Genomic DNA, 23676 nt, shown 5'->3' on the forward strand with positions numbered 1-23676 from the left:
GAGAGATGAGTTCCAGAGAGAGAGAGAGAGAGAGTGAGTTCCAGAGAGAGAGAGAGAGAGAGAGAGAGTTCCAGAGAGAGAGAGTGAGTTCCAGAGAGAGAGAGAGAGAGAGAGTGAGTTCCAGAGAGAGAGAGAGAGAGAGAGAGTGAGTTCCAGAGAGAGAGAGAGAGTGAGTTCCAGAGAGAGAGTTCCAGAGAGAGAGAGAGAGTGAGTTCCAGAGAGAGAGAGAGAGAGTGAGTTCCAGAGAGAGAGAGAGTTCCAGAGTGAGAGAGAGAGAGAGTTCCAGAGAGAGAGTGAGTTCCAGAGAGAGAGAGTGAGTTCCAGAGAGTTCCAGAGAGAGAGAGTTCCAGAGAGAGAGTTCCAGAGAGTTCCAGAGAGTTCCAGAGAGAGAGAGTTCCAGAGAGAGAGAGAGAGAGAGAGAGTGAGTTCCAGAGAGAGAGAGAGAGTGAGTTCCAGAGAGAGAGTGAGTTCCAGAGAGAGAGAGAGAGTGAGTTCCAGAGAGAGAGAGAGTGAGTTCCAGAGAGAGAGTGAGTTCCAGAGAGAGAGAGAGAGTGAGTTCCAGAGAGAGAGAGAGTGAGTTCCAGAGAGAGAGAGAGAGTGAGTTCCAGAGAGAGAGAGAGAGAGTGAGTTCCAGAGAGAGAGTGAGTTCCAGAGAGAGAGAGAGAGTGAGTTCCAGAGAGAGAGTGAGTTCCAGAGAGAGAGAGAGAGAGTGAGTTCCAGAGAGAGAGAGAGTGAGTTCCAGAGAGTTCCAGAGAGAGAGAGTTCCAGAGAGAGAGAGAGAGTGAGTTCCAGAGAGAGAGAGTGAGTTCCAGAGAGAGAGAGTGAGTTCCAGAGAGAGAGAGTGAGTTCCAGAGAGAGAGAGTGAGTTCCAGAGAGAGAGAGAGAGAGAGTGAGTTCCAGAGAGAGAGAGTGAGTTCCAGAGAGAGAGAGAGAGAGAGAGAGTGAGTTCCAGAGAGAGAGAGTGAGTTCCAGAGAGAGAGAGAGAGTGAGTTCCAGAGAGAGAGAGAGAGAGAGAGTGAGTTCCAGAGAGAGAGAGAGAGTGAGTTCCAGAGAGAGAGAGAGTGAGTTCCAGAGAGAGAGAGAGAGTGAGTTCCAGAGAGAGAGAGAGAGTGAGTTCCAGAGAGAGAGAGAGAGAGTGAGTTCCAGAGAGAGAGAGTGAGTTCCAGAGAGAGAGAGAGAGAGAGAGTGAGTTCCAGAGAGAGAGAGTGAGTTCCAGAGAGAGAGAGAGAGAGTGAGTTCCAGAGAGAGAGAGTGAGTTCCAGAGAGAGAGAGAGAGAGTGAGTTCCAGAGAGTTCCAGAGAGAGAGAGTTCCAGAGAGAGAGAGAGTTCCAGAGAGTTCCAGAGAGTTCCAGAGAGAGAGAGTTCCAGAGAGAGAGAGAGAGAGAGAGAGTGAGTTCCAGAGAGAGAGAGAGAGAGAGAGTGAGTTCCAGAGAGAGAGAGAGAGAGTGAGTTCCAGAGAGAGAGAGAGAGTGAGTTCCAGAGAGAGAGAGTGAGAGTGAGTTCCAGAGAGAGAGAGTGAGTTCCAGAGAGAGAGAGTGAGTTCCAGAGAGAGAGAGTGAGTTCCAGAGAGAGAGAGTGAGTTCCAGAGAGAGAGAGTGAGTTCCAGAGAGAGAGAGAGAGTTCCAGAGAGAGACAGAGAGAGTTCCAGAGAGAGACAGAGAGAGTTCCAGAGAGAGAGAGAGAGAGAGAGAGAGAGCTGTTTCTATCTCCACAACGAGACTTGTCATTGGAGAGGCACAGGGCAGTTGGCTACTGACTGATAAAGTATTAGGCTACTGCGTGAACTGTAGGCCAGGCCAAATGAGAGGATCTGTTCATTGCCATGAGGCCAGGACCATCTTTTTTCCTCGTTGGCCTGTCTGACCCTAGCCTGCCATTGCGAGACACACCTGCTATGACCAGCTGTGTGTGGGTGTGGTGTGTGTGTGTTTTCCCTTCTTCTTGGTCTTCTACCCTCTCCCTAATGCGTTCTGTTTGTGTGTGTTATTTAAAGGCCTTGAACTTTATTAGGTGTTACATTGAGACACCTCCACCCTCCTTATTTAGTCTGCTGTGTGTTAACCATGCAAGCTAACCATGCGGTTGTGTGTCGATTTTTGTTTTGCAGACAAATATGCAGAGTTTGACCTGAATGACCAAGGAGAGATCGGTGAGTAGTGGAAACGACAAGCAGCCAGGTGCTCAACGTTGATACACAACTGCGGTGCTTTGTGTGTGTGTGTGTGTGTGATCACTGAGCAGTAGTTTAAGACCTCCGTGTGTTGTGGGTATGGGATTAACCAGGGGTTCTATGAGGGTTTCATGTATCACTATTGCGTCTCACTAGAAAGGTGATACTGTATTTGGCCTGCTGGCCTTGAAAACAGGTGTCAGGTAAGGTGTTGTGTGTGTGAACCATTCTCCTCCTGTGTGGGTGTCCCCCTGCAGATATGATGGGGATGAAGAGGATGATGGAGAAGCTGGGCGTTCCGAAGACCCACCTGGAGATGAAGAAGATGATCTCCGAGGTGACCGAAGGCATCAGCGACAGCATCAACTACAGAGACTTTGTCAAGATGATGCTGGGCAAGCGCTCGGCCGTCCTCAAACTGTGAGTGCATTGTGTGCTGTGTGTCTCGGGGGGTATTGGATTGGTGTGTGTACGGCACTTGTCGCCAACAAATGTACATTGGCATCTCTGGGTGGGTGTGTGACTGACCACGTGCATCGTTACATAGGTCTCAGTGGACGTTTGTTGGCTTTTGCTGTGTGTGTGTGTGGGAATTCACCCTCCGCTGTGTCAGCCAGTTTTTATCTTTCAGCAGGGGTCTGGGAAGACAGGTGATGAGATCATCACTCGTCACATGGCACCAGCATTTAATCGCCATGGTATTCATGGTGGGAGGAGCATAAAACAGACATGCCTCAGTACATACAGTCTAAGACTTTGCCCTGTCCAAAACCGCCATTCATCTAAGGGCAACACTTAAATAATTAAAAAAATACAAGGTAAACATCTCTGAGTTGAGACATGAATGGGTCCTTCGAAAGCCAGTCAACAGGTGTTTTGGACAGGGTGACTTGTGTAAGCAGGGCCTAAAATTAACACCTGCCAATTGTGGGTAGATTTTTTGGCATTGGCGGGTAAGATGTCTATTTCACCAGCCACGTTGGCGGGTAGTCAAGGCTCCACAATGCAAGCATTTCACTCACATTTGGGAATAAAAATAGTCAAGTGCGATCACATTTATAGTTAAATAAATGCTGCAGTAGCTGTTTTCAATGTATTTCCTCCATTTTGTTTCACAGCTGGTAAATTAATCAAAGAATTACGAATCCGATATAGCCTATTCCACCTCGAGCTTCAACACTGCCTCGCTTGGGGGATGTGCACACCTGAAGAGCTGAGTAAAATATTCATTTTTAGAAGTGCTGGGAACAGGCATAAAAGTTGTTCTAATTTACTCGAAACGAAAGTCTACTGAAGTGAGGTTGTCCTTGTGTTTCTTGGCTATTTACATTGTTTTGTTCACAAGACAGGTTGTTTTATTATGTTTGCGTTTCAACCGCTAGGGAAGAGAAGACGACGCTTCTGCTAGTCAGACTCAATCTCACAGGCACAAACTTGACTCGACATGATGTGTGTGATATTTTGGTCACAGAAATGTTATTATTCAATATACCACATCAGGTACTTCGTACTAGTAATACATGTACAAAGCATGCTCATCTTTTTTTTTTTTATATATTTTAGCGGCATAAAAATATTTTGGCTGTTAAACAATCTGAGTGGCTGGTAGATTTTTAAATCTACCTGCCACAGTGGCTGCTGGACCAAAAAGTACATGTTTTGCCCATTGTGCAAGTACATGTTTTGCCCTTTTTAAAACAGGAAAACGTGCCCGGGATGGGGTGGGTTGGGTTTGGGCAGATATTTGCGGGTCTAGTCAGTGTGTGTTTGCTATTGCGTTTCAGCTCTAACTGGACTAAACTGGCCACTCCTCATCAGGCAGAAATAACTTTTCTCCACTGCTCCACTCTTTCTTTGTTAATCTCTCTCTCTCACTCCAACTCTTTCTCTCTCGCTCTCTCCCTCGCTCTTTATCCTTCATCAGCAGAGGTGGTGAGCCTAGTGAGAGAAAAAGACAGAGGCCTTTTCTCATTTGGGGAAAAGTCTGTCCTCCACCCTCTCCTCCGTCCTCTCCTCCGTAACCCGGAAACTGACAAGTGGTATGGGTTCTAGGAGATGTCAATTTTTTTAGTAGGCGAACGGAAGACTTGTCCTGTCCTCCTCGATAGCCACCTTACATCGAGGATAGTCATACGTATCCTACCTGAGTCCTTCCCGGAAGAGTTTTGGAATCTGCCACACCCCCTGTGAATCAGCGTTTGTTTTGTCAGAGGAGCACGCACTCAAAAACAGTATGCTACATAACGTTTTATCTATGAAATGTCTTTCACAACTAACTTAATTTGTTTTTAGTCACTTTACACACTTATTTTGGTATCCACACTTGTAAATGTAATTTGCCTGATGACGCATGAGTGGAGGAGTCTCATTTGAAACTATGAGACTCCTCCACACGTTCCCCCTCCCTGTCTTCCTCTCCTCGATTACCTTTTGACCTTTTTCAAAAAGGAGGCAAGGGAGGATACAGGAGTTGAGCAAATCCAATTGAGAAAAGGCCAGAGTAAATGTTGCTACCTTTTATTCTCTGTCTGAGCGATTTGAGACCCCCCCCCCCTTTCAAAAACCTTTCTCCCACTCCAGCCTTTTAATGTGTGAATTTGATTGGACGTCAACCAAGTTGGCCACAGCGATCTTCAACTGCTCTCTAGTTGTTTTATAGTGTTCCGTTTCTCTCCTGGGACAGAGAGGGAGAAGGAGGGGGAGTTTGAGAGAGAGTGAGGGTTTTGTGGACAGAAAACAGGAGCTATTATATAGTTAGTAAACTGTTATTCAGAGTTTCTTGGCAGAGGAACAATTGGTTTTGTTGCAATTACAGGGAAATAATTTGGGTCGGGTACTACTAACGGCCGGGGGGGTTCTGGGGTCAAGTCCAGTCCTATTGTTTCCTGGGTTGGCCATTTGAGTGACAGAGTAAACTAAACACACATTTGGCTTCATGCACACACACACGCCAGGGTTTCCGTTAGCAAAATGTGGCGCCAGACATTTGACCGGCAACATTTTTTTATTTCTCAGACATTTGAGAAATGTACAGGACCCATATGCATTGGGTGCGCAACCTGATTAGGGCATCTACCCACGGTGCTCAGAATGACCGAAATCACATTTGGAATATGATCATTCATATTAACAGAACATGCAAGTCGAGGATGCAACTACATGCGGCCCTTCTTTCCGAATTCTGATGTGCACTTTGAACATTTTACTTTTCTTCAGCCAACAAGACGAGTAACAGCAAAATCACTAGCCTATGTCAATCTACTATATAGTGCTCTTATTTACATATCCAAAATGTGCATAGGCTCTTGGGGAACTCATACACTTGTGTAAGCCTCATGTCAGTGTCCAACCTTAACATGTGATAACAATACAACAGAACAGATGAACCATAATTACATTTACTCACGGGTAGCCAAAAACAACTATCTGAAAACCATGCCCCTGCTAAGCCACTCCTCCAGTCTTCTGATATGTCCCATTGGGTCATCTCTCTCAATAACTCAGCATCAATAACAAAGCAATTTTTAAAGACATCAACCCAACTAAGTGACCCAATGCGTGCAACACAGCAGTTGGGTCATCCAAACCCAGAATGTTATGGAGTGTGTGGATGGGAGCATTGTTAACCTATGGGGGCATAGCCAAGGAAGCAAAAATAATGGCCTGCCCAGCATTTTTATACATGACACTATGTATGACGAGATGTTTAATTAACTCAGGAACCACACCTGTTTGGAAGCACCTGCATTTAATATACAGTAATTTGTATCTCTCATTTACTCCAGTTTTTCCATTATTTTGGTAGTTATCTGAAGGCTGACCAGAGGTTAGGCCTAGTAGTTAATGAATAACTGTGGATGGTTCTGTCTTGTCCCCAGAGTGAATCCTAGTTCAGGTCAGTGTGATGGGCTTAGCAGGTTTAGCGTGTGAACCACCACATGGTGAGAGGAGGAATCCTTCTCTTTCCTCATGGAGCCCAGCCATCCAATTAGATGATCCTGAGTATTTTAGTGGAACTGTGGTGTGACTGTGCTTGACGGCTGACTGTGGCTCGCTACATTGTCATAAGGGAATCTACAGGCATACTTACCAAGGCTAAGTGCAGAATCACTGATCTACAAATCATCATGCATCCCAAATAACTACTCATTACATGATTTAAGATGCGCAAATCTGTTCAGGGCCTTGCTCAGGCTGATCCCCTCGAACACGCTGCTACAGTAGCCATTAAAAGCCATCCAGTGAAACCATTGGTAATGTAGTCAGGAACAGAGTGGGAAGTGGTTGCCAGGAACACGTTCGCCAGCATTGGAGTTGCCGTGGAGGCGGTTTGGCCTCCATTGGGATCAACACTCCTTATGAGCTTATAGGAGCTTTGCTGAGGTTAACCAAAAAAGGAAAGTAAAGACGCCTCGCTCTGAATAGAGGCCGTCAGCTCTCTCTCTTTCTCTCGTTTTCTATACACATCGCTCCCTTTGTCTATCTCCTTTGTTTTCCCTTAGTAAAACAAACAATCTGTCTTCCTCCTTCATTCTCTCAATGCCTTTCTGGGTATCTCCATCCGTCTATTTTATTCCTCCTTCTCCAGTGTTTCACTTTCAATCTTTCACCTCCCTCCCCCTTTGTCTTTTTATTTGCACTCCTATCGCTCATATTCATATTGTCTCACTCTGTAGTTCTCTCATTCCCTTGTGCTTGTCATTCTCTCTATCCCAATCTCGCTCTCACGCTCTCTGTGTTTTCCATTAGTGCCGGCTGTCTGCTAATCAGACGGTTGCAGGCTCATTTTCATCTGGCTATATTTTACCACTTCATATTAACTAGGCTTCTTTTCATGTAAAGGTTTCGATTCGCTAGTCCGTCGAGCCCGCTCCCGCTAGAATGAACGATATGCATCTTCTGACGATCTATTGATAGGACAGTTGCCTGTCCGTCAGTCAAAGTGAGCGATGACAGGGAAACGCACCAACGAGGATGAGGCGAAGTGAGAGGTTTCACTCTCACCAGAATCTGTCCAAAATGGGCTTATTTTGGACCTAATCTTGCCTGCCTGCCTTTGGGACAACGCCTCCCATTTTTAGGGTGGAGACATGAACATCTCGTCATTTACATTAATGCTGGGCATTATACCGCATTTTACTATATACCAGTATTGGTGCACGGACCGGTTTTGGTTTTTTACTTTCCCTATAACGGAATTTGAATGTTTGGTTTGTTAAATGTGATACGCCGTGTGTAATGTCCATTTGTATAGTTTACTCCACTACTGGAGTCATCCCTTTCCACTCTCTCTCTCTCTCCATGCCACTTTTCACGCAGACCTAGTCCCATCCCCTGTCACTCAAGGAGCGCATTTGTTGTTGCTTGACCACGAGACACTTTCGTTCAGTCTGCATGGTCAATGCAGCACATACAACAACTTAGATCCACAAGTGTTCTATAATTACAATATTAGTTTGTGTTTCTTACATCTGCAAACAGTTTGTATTTTCTTAGCAAGTTAAGCTAAATCGTGTTAGCCACTGTTAGCCACTAATGCTAATTGCTAATAGCTGGCTGGCTAGCTAACTAGCTAATAAAAGTACTGAGTCCGAGCAAACGTAACTAGCTAATGCAGCCTGATGCCAGTACTGGTGGAGGCCTAAATCAGCATGTTGTTTGTTCAACAGTATTGTAATATTCATATGTGTAAACATACTGAATTGTAATTGGATGCATTTTACCGCTATATCATACTGTGCTATGATTGGTTAGACCACCCAAATGGTTAGGTCATGGGCAGTTTGATCCTGGTTGGCGATCTGTGAACATGCCAGTTATAGCTAGCTAATAAAAGAGCTACGTTAAGAAATATCCTCTAGTACTGCATTTTATTATTTTGTACAAAGTGTGCAAAACAAGACATGGTGTCAGAGTAAAAGGTCTTACAAGATGGATTTTTCTGGAGTTCCTTCACCTCGAATGGACTGGGAGTCTACAAACTTGGCGTAAGTACAAACAGCATGTGGAGCTAATGTTCACGGGTCCTCTGAAGGACAGAGGAGAAGAGAAAAAATGCAGCTACTTGCTCCTCTGGATCGGTGAAAAGGGGAGAGATATTTACAACACATGGACACTTACCGTGGCTGAATCAAAGGTACTGAAAACATACTACGATCGTTTTGAAGCATATGTTGTGCCGAAGACAAATACGATTTTCACTAGGTACAAATTCTATGAGAAAGTACAGGGAGCTAGCGAGTCTTTTGAACAGTTTGTGACAGAGCTGCGTCTGCTTGTGAAAGACTGTGATTATGCAAACAAGGATGAGATGGTCAGGGACCGTATTGTATTTGGAATACACTCACCGCGAGTGAGAGAGAAACTTATGAATGTTGGGTCTGAGGTAACGCTGGATAAAGCTATCGACATAGCCAGATCTCACGAGCTAGCACAGGCTCAGATGAAAACCATTTCACGCGGCAGCACGAGAGCATCACGTGAGCAAGCAGTGCACGCAGTCAGGCAGACATCAAAACACACCTCCGGTGCACAGAGAACTCCAAAACAGAGCGACACAGACTCAAAACGCCCCAAAACATGTGGATATTGTGGATACAAAGTACATGGCGAACAAGGAAATTGCCCAGCTAAAGGCAAACAGTGTACTAAATGTGGAAAATGGAATCAGTTTACAAAAGTGTGCAGAGCTTACCATGGAAAAACAGTACACACAGTGAGTGAAGATAAAATGTCAATCAAAGAGTCAAACGCTGATGAACTGTTTATTGATTCAGTGACACAAAAAAGTCAAATATCAGAGAAAGAGCAAGCCTTTGCTGACATTGAGATGGGAACACAAGGCACAAAGCAAAAGTTCAAACTAGACACTGGTGCACAAGTAAACATTATTCCTCTGAATAAGTACCACAGCTTGACATCTGAATGCGAGCTACAGCCCACCACACGCAGTCTGACTGGTTATGGTGGCGAACAGCTCCCAGTAAAAGGCACATGCACTTTTAAATGCAAATACAAGTGACATGATGTTGGACTTTTATGTTGTTGACACTAGAGCACCTGCAGTGCTTGGTCTTAAAGCAAGTTTAGACATGGACTTCATCAAGCTAGTTTTATCAATGACAGCACCAGTAGAGGCAGACAATGTACTAGAGGAGTTTGCTGATGGTTTTTACAGGAATGTCTCTCTCCGTTCTAAAACGTGCTCTCTGTGCACCGGAGGTGTGCTTTGATGTCTGCCTGACTGCGTGCGCTGCTTGTTCACGTTATTCCCAGGAGAATGTACCATTCACCTTGACCCAGACGCAACCCCTGTGGTCTACCCACCGAGAAAGATTCCCCTTGCTCTCCTTGCCCGTCTGAAGAAAGAGTTGGAGAGCATGGAGCAATCTGACATAGTCACCAAGGTTACAGAACCGACTGACTGGGTAAACGCGTTAGTGGTGGTGGAGAAACCACGCACAGGCAAGCTCCGAGTATGTCTCGACCCAAGAGACTTGAACAAGGCTATCAAACGCCCCCGTTATCCTTTACCGACGCTAGATGGCATCACACGCAAGCTAGCGGGAACACACTACTTCAGTGTCATGGACGCTAGATCAGGCTGCTGGGCTATCAAGCTCATAGAAGAGTCATCTAAGCTCACAACATTCAACACACCGTTTGGATGCTACAGGTTCCGTCGCCTGCCTTTTTGGATTATCTCAGCCCAAGACGAGTTTCAGCGAAAGATCGACGAAGTGTACGAAGGCCTCGATGGAGTTGTGGCAATTGTGGACAACATCCTTGTCTATGGTCGAACCAAAGAGGAGTACGACCGAAACCTAGAGAGAGGAGTCCGGCTCAACCCCGAGAAGAGCACAGTCGGCGCTACAGAGGTCAGCTACTTCGGACATCTTCTCACAGTGACTGGAATCAAGCCAGATCCACAGAAGATCTCAGCCATAAAAGAAATGGAGCCACCAAAGAACCGTGCAGAGCTGGAAACAGTGCTTGGCATGGTCAACTACTTAGCCAAGTTAGCCTCTCCAATGCTAATGCACCCCTGCGTCAACTGCTAAAGCAGTCCAGTTCTTTCTCTGGGACAAGCAACACGACATTGCTTTCCAGAATGTGAAAGACTTGATCACAAGAGAACCAGGACCAATCCTTGCCTTGCGACAAAGAGCTCAGACTCCAAGTGGACGCATTGAAGTATGGACTAGGTGTAGTGCTACTGCAAGAAGGAAAGCCCATCGGCTATGCTTCCAAATCTCACAGACTGTGAAATCGACTACGCTCAAATCGAAAAGGAGCTCTACGCCATTCTGTTCGGATGTAAACGTTTCCATCGGTACATATATGGACGACAAGTCATTGTGGAATCAGACCACAAGCCCCTTGAGTCAATTATGAGGAAACGACTAGCCGCAGCCCCACCAAGGCTACAGAGAATGATCCTTCAACTACAAAAATGTGACTTCACAATCACTCACCGTCCAGGCAAAGACATCCCTGTCACAGACACACTCTCCAGGAAGTTTCTTACCTATAAGGACAGCAGCCTCAGTGAAGGCATGGACATGCAAGTGCACACAGTGTACAGCAACTTACCAGTTAGTGACACAAAACTGAAGGAGATCCAAGCAGAAACAGAAAAGGACACACAACTCACACAGCTGAGGAAAGTCATACAGGATGGGTGGCCTGAGGAGAGGAGAAAATGCCCTCAGAGCGTCTCAGAATTCTGTAACCATCGTGATGAACTATCACAGATCAACGGAATACTTTTCAAAGGAGAGAAAATAATTTATTCCTACCAGTCTCAGAGAAGAGATTTTGACAAAGATCCATGCTGGACACATGGGCATGGAAAAGTGCAAACAGAGAGCACGGGACATTTTGTTTTGGCGTGGAGTGCGGAAATTAATAGAGGACATTGTTGGTAAATGCGCCATATGTCTTGAACGACGCCCCTCCAAACACCAAAGAGCCAATGTTACCTCACTGTATCCCAGACCGAACCTGGCAGGTCGTGGCAACCGATCTGTTTACCTGGAACAACGAGGACTACATTGTAACAGTGGATACTTCAAACTCGACAAGCTTCACAGCACCACATCTGCAGCTGTGATACACAAGCTGAAAGCAGCCTTTGCCAGGCATGGCATTGTAGAGACTTTAATATCTGACAATGGGCCCTGTTACAAATCATACGAGTTTGAATCCTTCACAAAAGCATGGGAGTTTACACGTCACCACAAGCCCACATTATCCTCAAAGTAATGGACTTGCTGAAAAATCTGTGCAGATTGCTAAATCACTCATGGACAAAGCAAAAGCAGACGAGAGACCCCTACCTCAGTCTCCTTGAATACCGCAACACTCCAGTTGACAACTTCAAATCACCAGCCCAGCTGTTGATGAGCCGCAGACTTCGCTCAATCCTTCCCAGCACCAACCAGCAGCTGCAACCTGAGGTCATCAGTTACAAGGAAATGCATGAAAAACGTGCAGAGACAACAACAAAAGCGATACTACGACAGGTCAGCTAGACCACTGCCACCACTGATGGACGGAGAGTCAGTTAGAATCAAGGAGCATGGCCTCTGGAAGCCAGCAGTCGTCATCCAGCCAGCTGACACTGATCGACAGAGAGTCAGTTAGAATCCAGGAGCATGGCCTCTGGAAGCCAACAGTCGTCATCTAGCCAGCTGACACTGAACGTTCATATCACGTCCGCACCGCAGAAGGAGCGGTGTACCGCCGCAGTCGTCACCTACTGAACACAAAAGAACAACACACTGACGAGATTAACTGTTCCCCTGAAAGAGAACTTGATGGACTAAACACACACAGCACAACATACACCATACTTACCTGCAACACCACAAGAACTGTTGACTGACACAGAAGCATGCTCAGCATCATATCGCACAAGGTCAGGAAGAGAGGTCAAACCCAGAGCTGTCTTAAACCTGTGAAATGTCAAAGGGTGTAGGCAGATCGCTGCCCTAAAAGAGTTTGACTGTAAACTTGTTATTGAAAGTTCACTTGAAATGCTTTGGTATTGTATTTGTTTGAAATGTTAAGATGTTATTTCTACAGTGGAAGCTGAGTTGCTGAGAATCCCTTGTTGGAAAAGTAACAGTATGTTGGATTATTGTTTCAGAGTCTATGTTGATTCAGTTAGTGTAGTATGCAATATAAATGGGTACCTACCTTGATTTCAAACTACAGAGCATGTATTCAAAGAAACGCTTAGAATATGTAAACATTTTTCTTTTGTTTTAAAAGGAGGGGGATGTAATATGTGTAAACATACTGAATTGTAATTGGATGCATTTTACCGCCATACTGTACTATGATTGGTTACGACCACCCAAATGGTTAGGTCATGGTCAGTTTATCCTGGTTGGCGATACGTGAACATGCCAGTTATAGCTAGCTAATAAAGAGCTACATTAAGAAATATCCTGTAGTACTACATTTGATTATTTTGTACAAAGTGTGCAAAACAAGACAAGTATCTTATAAATCAAAGAGGAATAGGCGAGGCATGAATATGTTGGCTACATGAATAAAGATTTAATGTAGCCAAAGTTTATAGGGTCCCCTAGGAAAACTCGGACCATCACTTTGGTTCCTACCCTGTCACAATTACTCCTCCATGGCATTTTCATTTGTTGTCATGTCAAACAACACTGTATTCAAAGTGCCCACTATTATTTATATTCTAACTATAGAGTTAGAATAAACATTCTATTTCCATGATTCCAAACGTTCAAGTCTTTGATCTAAATCGCAATTGCAACGTTTGGTTAAAAATAAGGCCTTGTTTTTTTTGCCCATATAGTGGCAGTGTGGAAATGATCTAAAATGAGTGCAGGAAATGCAGATATTGATGGAAATGCAGGAAATCATTTTGATTATAATAAGTTGATTTGAACTGTATTAAACAATCAGAATGGAGAAAGACCCATTGAAATAAATGTAGAATATATGTGTTGCCACCCTAGGCTCACGCACTACTCATAACTGTAGATGTAGAAATGTAGAACTTTTCTCAATCAAAAACTTAAAATACCGTCAAATTTGAAAAATACCATGATATATTTTGGCCATATCGCCCAGCCCTAATTTATATACAGATCTCTGGTAACAGTCAATTTTCTTTACATGGAGGGGGAGAGCATGATGCTCGTGAATTTGTGCGTCCCATGTTGTGTAAATTGTAACGATGAATCGAAATCCACGACTTAGCCTAATTATTGCTTTCGGGCACGTCAATTGATTTTCTTTTGCGTGTTTCACATTGCCAACCACACAGTCATGGCGCAAAGTAGGCTATGAATCATTACTGCAGGAACAATGGGCAGTGGAGAACCTTTATTCTGATCCAAAAATGATAATTAGGCTTCATGGACTCCAGGCATTAAAACGGAATTCAACAATATTCAAAAATGTATTGAATCATCTAAATGTATTGAACATGAATTCATTTGCCCAAGTTTATCATAAGACATGAAGAGAATGCATCAGTGATTCGTATTTCCTGCAACTTTGTGAATGAGGCCACGAGAATGCCCCTGTGTGTGGCCGTTAGTGATGATCAGGGGCGCAACTTTCACTGGGGATGGGGGGGACATGCTGGTTGAGACAATGCCAAGAGTGAGCAAAGCTGTCATCAAGGCAAAGGGTGGCTACTTTGAAGAATATAAAATGTATTTTGATTTGTCTTTTTTGGCTAGAAAATAGTCAATATAAAGAAAAACCCTTGAATGAGTAGGTGTGTCCAAACTTTTGACTGGGTACACAGTTGAAGTCGGAAGTTTACATACACTTAGGCTGGAGTCATTAACTCATTTTGCAACCACTCCACAAATTTCTTGTTAACAAACTATAGTTTTTGCAAGTCGGTTAGTAAATCTACTTTGTGCATGACAAGTCATTTTTCCAACAATTGTTTACAGACAGGTCATTTCACTTATAATTCACTATATCACAATTCCAGTGAGTCAGAAGTTTACATGCATACACTAAGTTGACTGTGCCTTTAAACAGCTTGGAAAATTCCAGAAAATTATGTCATGGCTTTAGAAGCTTCTGATAGGCTAATTGACATAATTTGAGTCAATTGGAGGTGTACCTGTGGATGTATTTCAAGGCCTACCTTCAAACTCAGTGCCTCTTTGCTTGACATCATGGGAAAATCAAAAGAAATCAGCCAAGACCTCAGGGGGGGGAAATTGGTTCATACTTGGGAGCAATTTCCAAACGCCTGAAGGTACCACATTCATCTGTACAAACAATAGTACGCAAGTATAAACACCATGGGACCACACAGCCGTCATACTGCTCAGGAAGGAGACGCGTTCTGTCTCCTAGAGCTGAAAGTACTTTGGTGCGAAAAGTGCAAATCAATCCCAGAACAACAGCAAAGGACCTTGTGAAGATGCTGGAGGAAACGGGTACAAAAGTATCTATATCCACAGTAAAACGAGTCCTATATCGACATAACCTGAAAGGCCACTCAGCAAGGAAGAATCCACTGCTCCAAAACCACCATAAAAAAGCCAGACTACGGTTTGCAACTGCACCTGGGGACAAAGATCATACTTTCTGGAGAAATGTCTGATGAAACACAAATAGAACTGTTTGGCCATAATGACCATTGCTATGTTTGGAGGAAAAAGGGGGAGGCTTGCAAGCCGAAGAACACCATGCCAACCGTGAAGTACGGGTGTGGCAGCATCATGTTGTGGGGGTGCTTTGCTGCAGGAGGGACTAGTGCACTTCACAAAATAGATGGCATCATGAGTCAGGAAAATTATGTGGATATATTGAAGCGACATCTCAAGACATCAGTTAGGAAGTTAAAGCTTGGTCGCAAATGGGTCTTCCAAATGGACAAAGACCCCAAGCATACTTCCAAAGTTGTGGCAAAATGGCTTAAGGACAACAAAGTCAAGGTATTGGAGTGGCCATCACAACCTCAATCCCATATAAAATTTGTGGGCAGACCTGAAAAGGAGTGTGCGTGCAAGGTCTACAAACCTGACTCAGTTACACCAGTTTGTCAGGAGGAATGGGCAAAATTCCCCCAACTTATTGTGGGAAGCTTGTGGAATGCTACCCGAAACGTTTTACGCAAGCTAAACAATTTAAAGGCAATGCTACCAAATACTAATTGAGTGTATGTAAACTTCTGACCCACTGGAAATGTGATGAAAGAAATAAAAGCTGAAATAAATCATTCTCTCTACTATTATTGTGACATTTTACATTCTTAAAACAAAGTGGTGAACCTAACTGACCTAAGACAGGAAATCTATACTAGGATTAAATGTCAGGAATTATGAAAAACTGAGTTTAAATGTATTTGTCTAAGGTGCATGTGAACTTCAGACGTTGTGTGTGTGTGTGTATCTATATGTCACGTTCTGACCTTAGTTCCTTTGTTATGTCTTTTGTTTTAGGATGGTCAGGGTGTGAGTTGGGTGGGTTGTCTGTTCGTTTTTTCTATAATTGGGGATTTCTGTGTTCTAGTCTAGCCTAGTATGGTTCTCAATCAGAGGCAGCTGTCAATCGTTGTCCCTGATTGAGAATCATACTTAGGTAGCCTGGTTTCACTTTTGAGTTGTGGGTGTTTGTCTTCCGTGTCAGTGTTTGTTACCACACTAGACTGTTTCGTTTATTCACGTTTATTGTTTTGTTCCAAGTGTTCTGTTGTGTTTTGATTAAACATTATGGACACTTACCACGCTGCGCATTGGTCCTCCGATCCTTCTCGCTACTCCTCCTCAGAAGAGGAGGACGAGATCCTTTACACTATATATATATATATATATATATATATATACACAGCCTGAAACTGGGAGAAACAGAAACCTGGAAAAACAAAACCTTTAAATGTGTCTGTTTTTAATAAAATACATAATTTGAAGAATAAACATTGATTTTTCCAATCTGGGAAGTAAACTCGATTAAAGTATTCCAATAATTTTACTGTGCATTTCAGATGGAATCAAGGCATTAGGATGGACACACATATACCTCTTTCTGCAAATACATTTGAACTACTTCTCCGATTTGGCCGGCTACTCTATGTACTGTACTTGTGGAAACACTGTCTTTCCCTCCCTCTCTCTATTTAGATCAGTGCATCCTTGTTGGGGGCATAAGCCCCCTGTTAAACTCAGCAGGGCGTCCTGTTTTGATCGCCTCCTCTGGCCTGACTGCTCGTTAGGGACTGTGTCATTAGTGACTGTCGTTAGGGACTCTCATTAGTGTGGGACACTGAATGGACACGGCACTGCAGCCATCTTAAATCCTGCCCAGCTCTCAGTTCCCAGGCACTGGGAATAGAATAGAGGCAGTCTTGGGAGGGTTGCCAAGCATGTTCCCCAAACCCCATCCCTTGGTGCATGGCCCAAATCCTGCTATAGCATACACATGTGAACATACTCTCTCTCTCTCTCCCGGTCTCGCAATCATTCACTCACTCTAGGGCTGTCCCCGACTAAAATAAATCTTTGTCGACTGAGAGTCTCCTGTTCTTTCAACCAAACGGTTGTTCAACATTTTTAAAAGTGTATTTTTGCATATATAGACACACCCTATGTTTGAATAAAATCAGCTATATGTAGGCTACTGAGCTTGCTGATGCTTTAAGCACTGCGATTAAAAGTTAAGACACACAAATTACTAAAGAGGGAGTCTGAGATCAATAGAGCCAAACCAGAAGAAAAAACCCTATTCTGGCTCAACGCCATTGGACTCTGGGAGCAGTGGAAACACGTTCTCTGGAGTGATGAATCGCGCTTCACCATCTGACAGTCTGATGGACGAATCTGTGTTTGACGGATGCCAGGTTAACTCTACCTGCCCAAATGTAAAGTTTTATGGAGGAGGAATAATGGTCTGGGGCTGTTTTAATGGTTTGGGCTAGGCCACTTAGTTCCAATGATGGGAAATCTTAATGCTACAGCATTACAATAACATTCTAGATGACTCTGTGCTTCCAACTTTATGGCAACAGTTTGGGGAAGGCCCTTTCCTGTTCCAGCATTACAATGCCCCCTTGCACAAAGCGAAGTCCATACAGAATGAATTGTTGAGATCAGTGTGGAAGAACTTGACTGGTCTGCACAGAGCCCTGACCTCAACTCCATCGAACACCTTTGGGATGAATTGGAACATCGACTGCGAACCAGGCCTAATCGCCGAACATAAGTGCCCAACCTCACTAATGCTCTTGTGGCTGAATGGAAGCAAGTCCCCGCAGCAATGTTCCAGCATCTAGTTGATAGCCTTCCCAGAAGAGTGGAGGCTGTTATAGCAGCAAAGGGGGGACCAACTCCATATTAATGCCCATGATTTTGGAATGAGATGTTCGACGAGCAGGTGTCCACAGACTTTTGGTCATGTAGGGTATTTGCCACAGCTTGGTTAAAAAAAATCTTTGTTGACCAACAGCCTATCAACCAAACAATCGACTAGTAGACTAAATGGGGTCAGCCCTAACTCACTCACTCTCATGCATAGACACACATGCGCACTCCCACACACAGTATTTAGTTTCTTTACTCACAAAAAAATATGGGTCTTGATCCAGGGGATTGATTGTCTGCTGCTGCTGCTTAAAAATTCCTCTACTTTTTATGTTCTACAGCTGGACACCCCCAATGACCTTGTTGTTCAATGTACTTATAGAGTTTAATTACAAAACGCTATATATATTCATTTTCAGGATGTTGGAAATGAGTTTTTATTGTTTTAAAGAAATTATGAAAGAGATTTGGTGTAGTTTTCCCACTATCTAATCATGGCATGGGGTTGTTCAATCACAGACCAATCTATCACTTAATGGTTTTATTTAGACAAATAATCTTTTTTTTTTAGCAAAATGCTATATATCCGCCTCACTCTCATAGTAATAAGTAGTACTGCTAGGTTTCACACAGTCAAATGTAATAAATAACTACGTTTGTAATAAAGAAATGTACAAATTATACAAATATTTAATAATGTATTAAAAAAAGGTATTATTCAATAGAGCAATATGAAATCTGTATTTTAATCATTCATCAGATGTTCTTATCCAGAGAGACTTACAGTATGGGCATTCATCTTAAGATGACTAGGTGAGACAACCACATATCATAGTCAAATTTCCAGGATACGAACAAAAAACAAACATTTTCATACACCGCTAAAATCTATGAATGAATGGATTTTACACACGAGGGTACCCATAAGCAATCATTTCTGTTGAAAAAACACGTGAAAAATTGGTAGATTTAGAGTTTTGGAAATAAACTCTTCACTTAGAAAAGCACCTACAGTATTCACACCTGTCACGTGTACTCCCTCTCCGGCGTCTAGGTCACCACGCTGCTCATTATGATGCACAGCAGCGTAGTCTATTGGTTAGAGTGTTGGATTAGTAACTGAAAGGTTGCAAGTTCAAATCCCCAAGCTGACAAGGTACAAATCTGTTGTTCTGTAAGGCAGTTAACCCACTGTTCGTAGGCCGTCATTGAAAATAAGTATTTGTTCTTAACTGACTTGCCTAGTAAAATAAAAATTCAAACAATGTTACTAAAAATATTTATATTCATGAAATCACAAGTGCAAAAACACAGCTTAGCCTTCTGTCGTGTCAGATTTTGAAATTATGCTTTACAGTGAAAGAAATCCAAGCGTTTGTAAGTTTATCGATCGCACGATAAAACATTAAGTACACTTAGCATCAGGTAGCTCGGTCACGAAAATCAGAAAAGCAATCAAATTAATCGTTTACCTTTGATGATCTTCGGACGTTTTCACTCATGAGACTCCCAGTTACACAATAAATGTTCCTTTTGTTCCATAAAGATGATTTTTATATCCAAAACACCTCTGTTTGTTTGTCGCGTTATGTTCAGAAATCCACAGGAAAGAGCGGTCACGACAACGCAGACAAATTCCAAATAGTTTCCATAATGTCCACAGAAACATGTCAAACGTTTTTTATCAATCCTCAGCTTGTTTTTAAAATATATAATCGATAATATATCAACCGCAACGGTCTTGTTCAGTAGGAGAGGGAACGGCAATGGCTGCCCAAACTCTGTTGCGCGAGCAAAACTGGCTCTGGCTCATTTTTCAAAATAAAAGCCTGAATCTATTTCTGAATACTGTGTTGACACCTTGAGGAAGCAATAGGAAAAGGAATCTGGTTGATATCCCTTTAAATGGAGCAAAGGGAGGCTATGGAACATGGAGTTTTCAAAATAGAAGCCACTTCCTGGTTTGATTTTCCTCAGACAATATTTTGACAGTTTTGGAAACTTTAGAGTTTTCTATCCAATACTAATAATATGCATATATTAGCAACTGAGACTGAGGAGCTGGCCGTTTACAATGGGCACCTTTTCATCCAAGCTACTCAATACTGCCCCTGCAGCCATAAGAAGTTAACCTAATAAAAACAGTTACGTAGGAATGGTGTTTGTGCAGTAGGCCTAATACATTAGTACAGCATATTGGCTATATGCCTGGCCTGACAATATCGTTCTTCTCAGATCATATTACACTGAACAAAAAATATAAATGCAACATGTAAAGTGTTGGTCCCATGTTTCTTGAGCTGAATAAAAAATTCCAGAAATGTTCCATACGCACAAAAAGCTTTTTTCCTTCAAATTTTGTGCACAAATTTGTTTACATCCCTGTTAGTGAGCATTTCTCCTTTGCCAAGATAATCCATCCACCTGACAGGTGTGGCATATCAAGAAGCTGATTAAACAACATGATCATTACACAGGTGCACCTTGTGCGGCCATTTTAAAATGTGCAGTTTTGTCACGGAACTCAATGCCACAGATGTCTCAAGTTTTGAGGAAGCATGCAATTGGCATGCTAACTACAGGAGCTGTTGCCAGATCATTTTATGTTAATTTCTCTACCGTAAGCTGCCTCCAATGTCGTTTTAGAGAATTTGTCAGTACTTCCAACCGGCCTCACAACCCTAGACCACTTGTAACCACACCAGCCCAGGACAACCACATCTGGTTTCTTCGCCTGCAGGATCGTCTGAGACCAGCCACCTGGACAGCTGATGAAACTGTGGGTTTGCACAGCCAAAGAATTTCTGCACAAACTGTCAGAAGCCGTCTCAGGGAAGCTCATCTGCTTGCTCGTTGTCCTAACCAGGGTCTTGACCTGACTGCAGTTTGGCGTCATAACCAACTTCAGTGTGCAAATGCTTACCTTCGATGGCCACTGGAATGCTGGAGGTGTACTCTTAATGGATGAATCCCGGTTTCAACTGTAGCGTGCAGATAGCAGACAGCATGTATGGCGTTGTGTGGGGTGAGCGGTTTGCTGATGTCAACGTTGTGAACAGAGTGCATCATGATGGCAGTGGGATTATCGTATGGGAAGGCATAAACTAAGGACAATGAACGCAATTGCATTTTAACAATGGCCGTTTGAAAGTACCGAGATACCGGGGCGAGATCCTGAGGCCCATTGTCATGCCATTCATCCACCACCATCACCTTATGTTTCAGAATGAAAATGGCCCCATTTGCAAGTATCTGAACACAATTGTCCCAGTTCTATCATGGCCTGCATGCTCACTCACCAGATGTTACCTATTGAGCATGTTTGGGATGCTCTGGATTAGGGGTCGACCGCTGATACCGAATATTGGAGGGCAAAAAAAAAGCAGATACCGATTTAATCGGCCGATTTTTAAAATGTGTATATATATATACACACATTTTTGTAATAATGACAATTCCAACAATACTGAATGAACAATGAACACTTTTATTTTAACTTAATATAATACATATGGGCTTTTGGATAGGTGTTCTTACAGTGATTCCACAGGTTGGTGGTATTTTTTGATTTAGCCGTTGCTGACCCATGCTTACATCTTTATCACAAATAAGACACCTTGCTTTCCCTTGTGCCAATTCCATGGAATAGTCCCACACTGGTGCTCTGCTTTTCTCTGCCATCTGTAAAACACACACACAGCTCTGAAGTGACAATGATACTGAAGAGTCTGCTTAGGAGACAAATACTCTCAACTGTTTGAATAAAAATAGAGTTTAAGTTACTTGTGATGAATGTTGAAAACAAAAACTGTCATTTATATGCAGGAAATCCTATTTTAATAATGGACATGGTAAGAATTGACTACCAAAGTGTGAGTCATAATTCCCATGACACCTTCTAGCAAAATCTGAAAATTTATTTATTCCATAGGATATTTTTAGATTCACTTAAAATAAGGTCTGTGTTTCGTGTTGGCTTACACCACCTTGCCAATTTTATAACTGTGTAGATATCCATAGGACACGGTAACTCTGATAAATATTGGCTAAATATAAGCGAAGATCATTTTTTTTGTAGAGTGGATTTATGAAAATATTTTGACAAATGTTACCTTATCCTAGTGAGATTTACACGGGTATCAAAACCCGAGGCGTTTTAAGCCTGCACGAAACACAGACCTTATTTGAAGTAGATCAAGACATTCTGTATAGAAGACATGAACGGTAAAATAACGAAGGAACCCCTTTCAAGTTCAGCCGCAAGTTGTTACAGGAATTATAACGCATAGACTATTTCTCTCTAAACCATATACCTTTGACTATTACGAGCCTGCTGCTGCCTACCACCCCTCAGTCAGACTGCTCTATCAAATATCAAATCATAGACTTAACTATAATAAACACACAGAAATACGAGCCTTAGGTCAAATCTGGAAACTATCACCTCAAAAACAAAACATTTATTCCATTCTGTATTTTATCTAACGGGTGGCATCCATGAGTCTAAATATTCCTGTTACATTGCACAACCTTTAATGTTATGTCATAATTACGTAAAATTCTGGCAAATTAGTTTGCAAAGAGCCAGGCGGCCCAAACTGTTGCATATACCCTGACTCTGCGTGCAATGAACGCTAGAGAAGTGACACAATTTCACCTGGTTAATATTGCCTGCTAAACTGGATTTCTTTTAGCTAAATATGCAGGTTTAAAAATATATACTTGTGTATTGATTTTAAGAAAGACATTGATGTTCATGGTTAAGTACACATTGGTGCAACGGCAGTCGTTGATTGATTGTTTTTTATAAGATAAATGTAATGCTAGCTAGCAACTTACCTTGGCTTACTGCGTAACAGGCGGGCTCCTCGTGAGGCAGGTGGTTAGAGCGTTGGACTAGTTAACTGTAAGGTTGCAAGATTGGATCCCCCGAGCTGACAAGGTAAAAATCTGTCTTTCTGCCTCGTTCCTAGGCAGTCATTGAAAATAAGAATGTGTTCTTAACTGACTTGCCTAGTTAAATAAAGATTAAATAAAGGTGTAAAAAAAAAAAAAAACATTGGCAAAATCGGCGCCCAAAAATACCCTAATTAATCGGCCATTCCAATTAATCAGTCGACCTCTACTCTGGATCGATGTGTATGACAGCGTGTTCCAGTTCCCGCCAATATCTAGCAACTTTGCACAGCCATTGAAGAGGAGTGGGACAATATTCCACAGGCCACAATCAGCAGCCTGATTGTGTTTTGCTGCATGAGGCAAATGGTGGTCACACCAGATACTGACTGTTTTTTTTATCCACGCCCCTACTTTTTTTTAACGGTATCTGTGACCAACAGATGCATATCTGTATTCCCAGTCATGTGAAATCCATAGATTAGGGCCTAATTTTTTTTTTTAATTGACTGATTTTCTTATACAGTATGTACAATTTTTCAATTTGTTGCATGTTGTGTTTTATGTTTTTGTTCAGTGTATATTGCAAAACTAGAGCTTTAATAACAAAATAGATCAGTTGGTGTTGCACTTACAATGAACAGGCTGAGCATAAATTGAAATAATATGCACTAATTAGCTTTATTATTTTACTGGACTGGTTGTAGGCTACCTGCATTTGATGGTAATGGTGCTTTCAAGACAACTGAGAACTCTGGGGGGGGAAAAAAATAGGTCAAATCATAACATCAGTGGTCTTCAGGGGGGGGAGTGCAAAGCCTTTATCGTTGGCTTTTCAACTGAAATGTTTTGTGATCGACTTGGAATGCCTTGAAGATCGACCAGTCGATCACGATCAATTGGTTTGTGACCACTGCTTTAGTGCCTTGTTGCAAACAGGATACATGTTTTGGAATATTTTCATTCTGTACAGGCTTCATTCTTTTCGCTCTGTCATTTTAGGCCTATGTTAGTATTGTGGAGTAACTACAGTGTTGGTGATTCATTCTCAGTTATCTCATATCACAGCCAATAAACTCTGTAATTGTTTAAAAATCACCATGGCTTCATGTTGAAATCCCTGAGCGGTTTCCTTCTTCTCCGGCAACTGAGTTAGGAAGGGTACCTGTATCTTTGTAGTGACTGGGTATATTGTTACACTATCCAAAGTGCAATAAATAACTGCACCATGCTCAAAGGGAAATTCAATGTCTGTTTTGTTTTTTTACCCATCTACCAATAGGTGCCCTTCTTTGCAAA

At 42.7% G+C, this 23676-nt stretch overlaps 1 protein-coding gene across 1 annotated transcript in view; it reads left to right on the plus strand.

Moving 5' to 3' along the window:
* aif1l (allograft inflammatory factor 1-like) overlaps positions 1-23676 on the plus strand; it is a 49667-nt gene that overhangs the window by 23611 nt on the left and 2380 nt on the right. The window contains exons 4-5 of the mRNA XM_024397227.2: positions 2108-2149; positions 2428-2590. Of these exons, the coding sequence (XP_024252995.2) occupies positions 2108-2149; positions 2428-2590 (205 nt within the window). The remainder of the gene's footprint in view (positions 1-2107; positions 2150-2427; positions 2591-23676) is intronic.

Source organism: Oncorhynchus tshawytscha, linkage group LG33 (genome assembly GCF_018296145.1).
Source record: "Oncorhynchus tshawytscha isolate Ot180627B linkage group LG33, Otsh_v2.0, whole genome shotgun sequence".
NCBI lineage: Eukaryota > Metazoa > Chordata > Actinopteri > Salmoniformes > Salmonidae > Oncorhynchus > Oncorhynchus tshawytscha.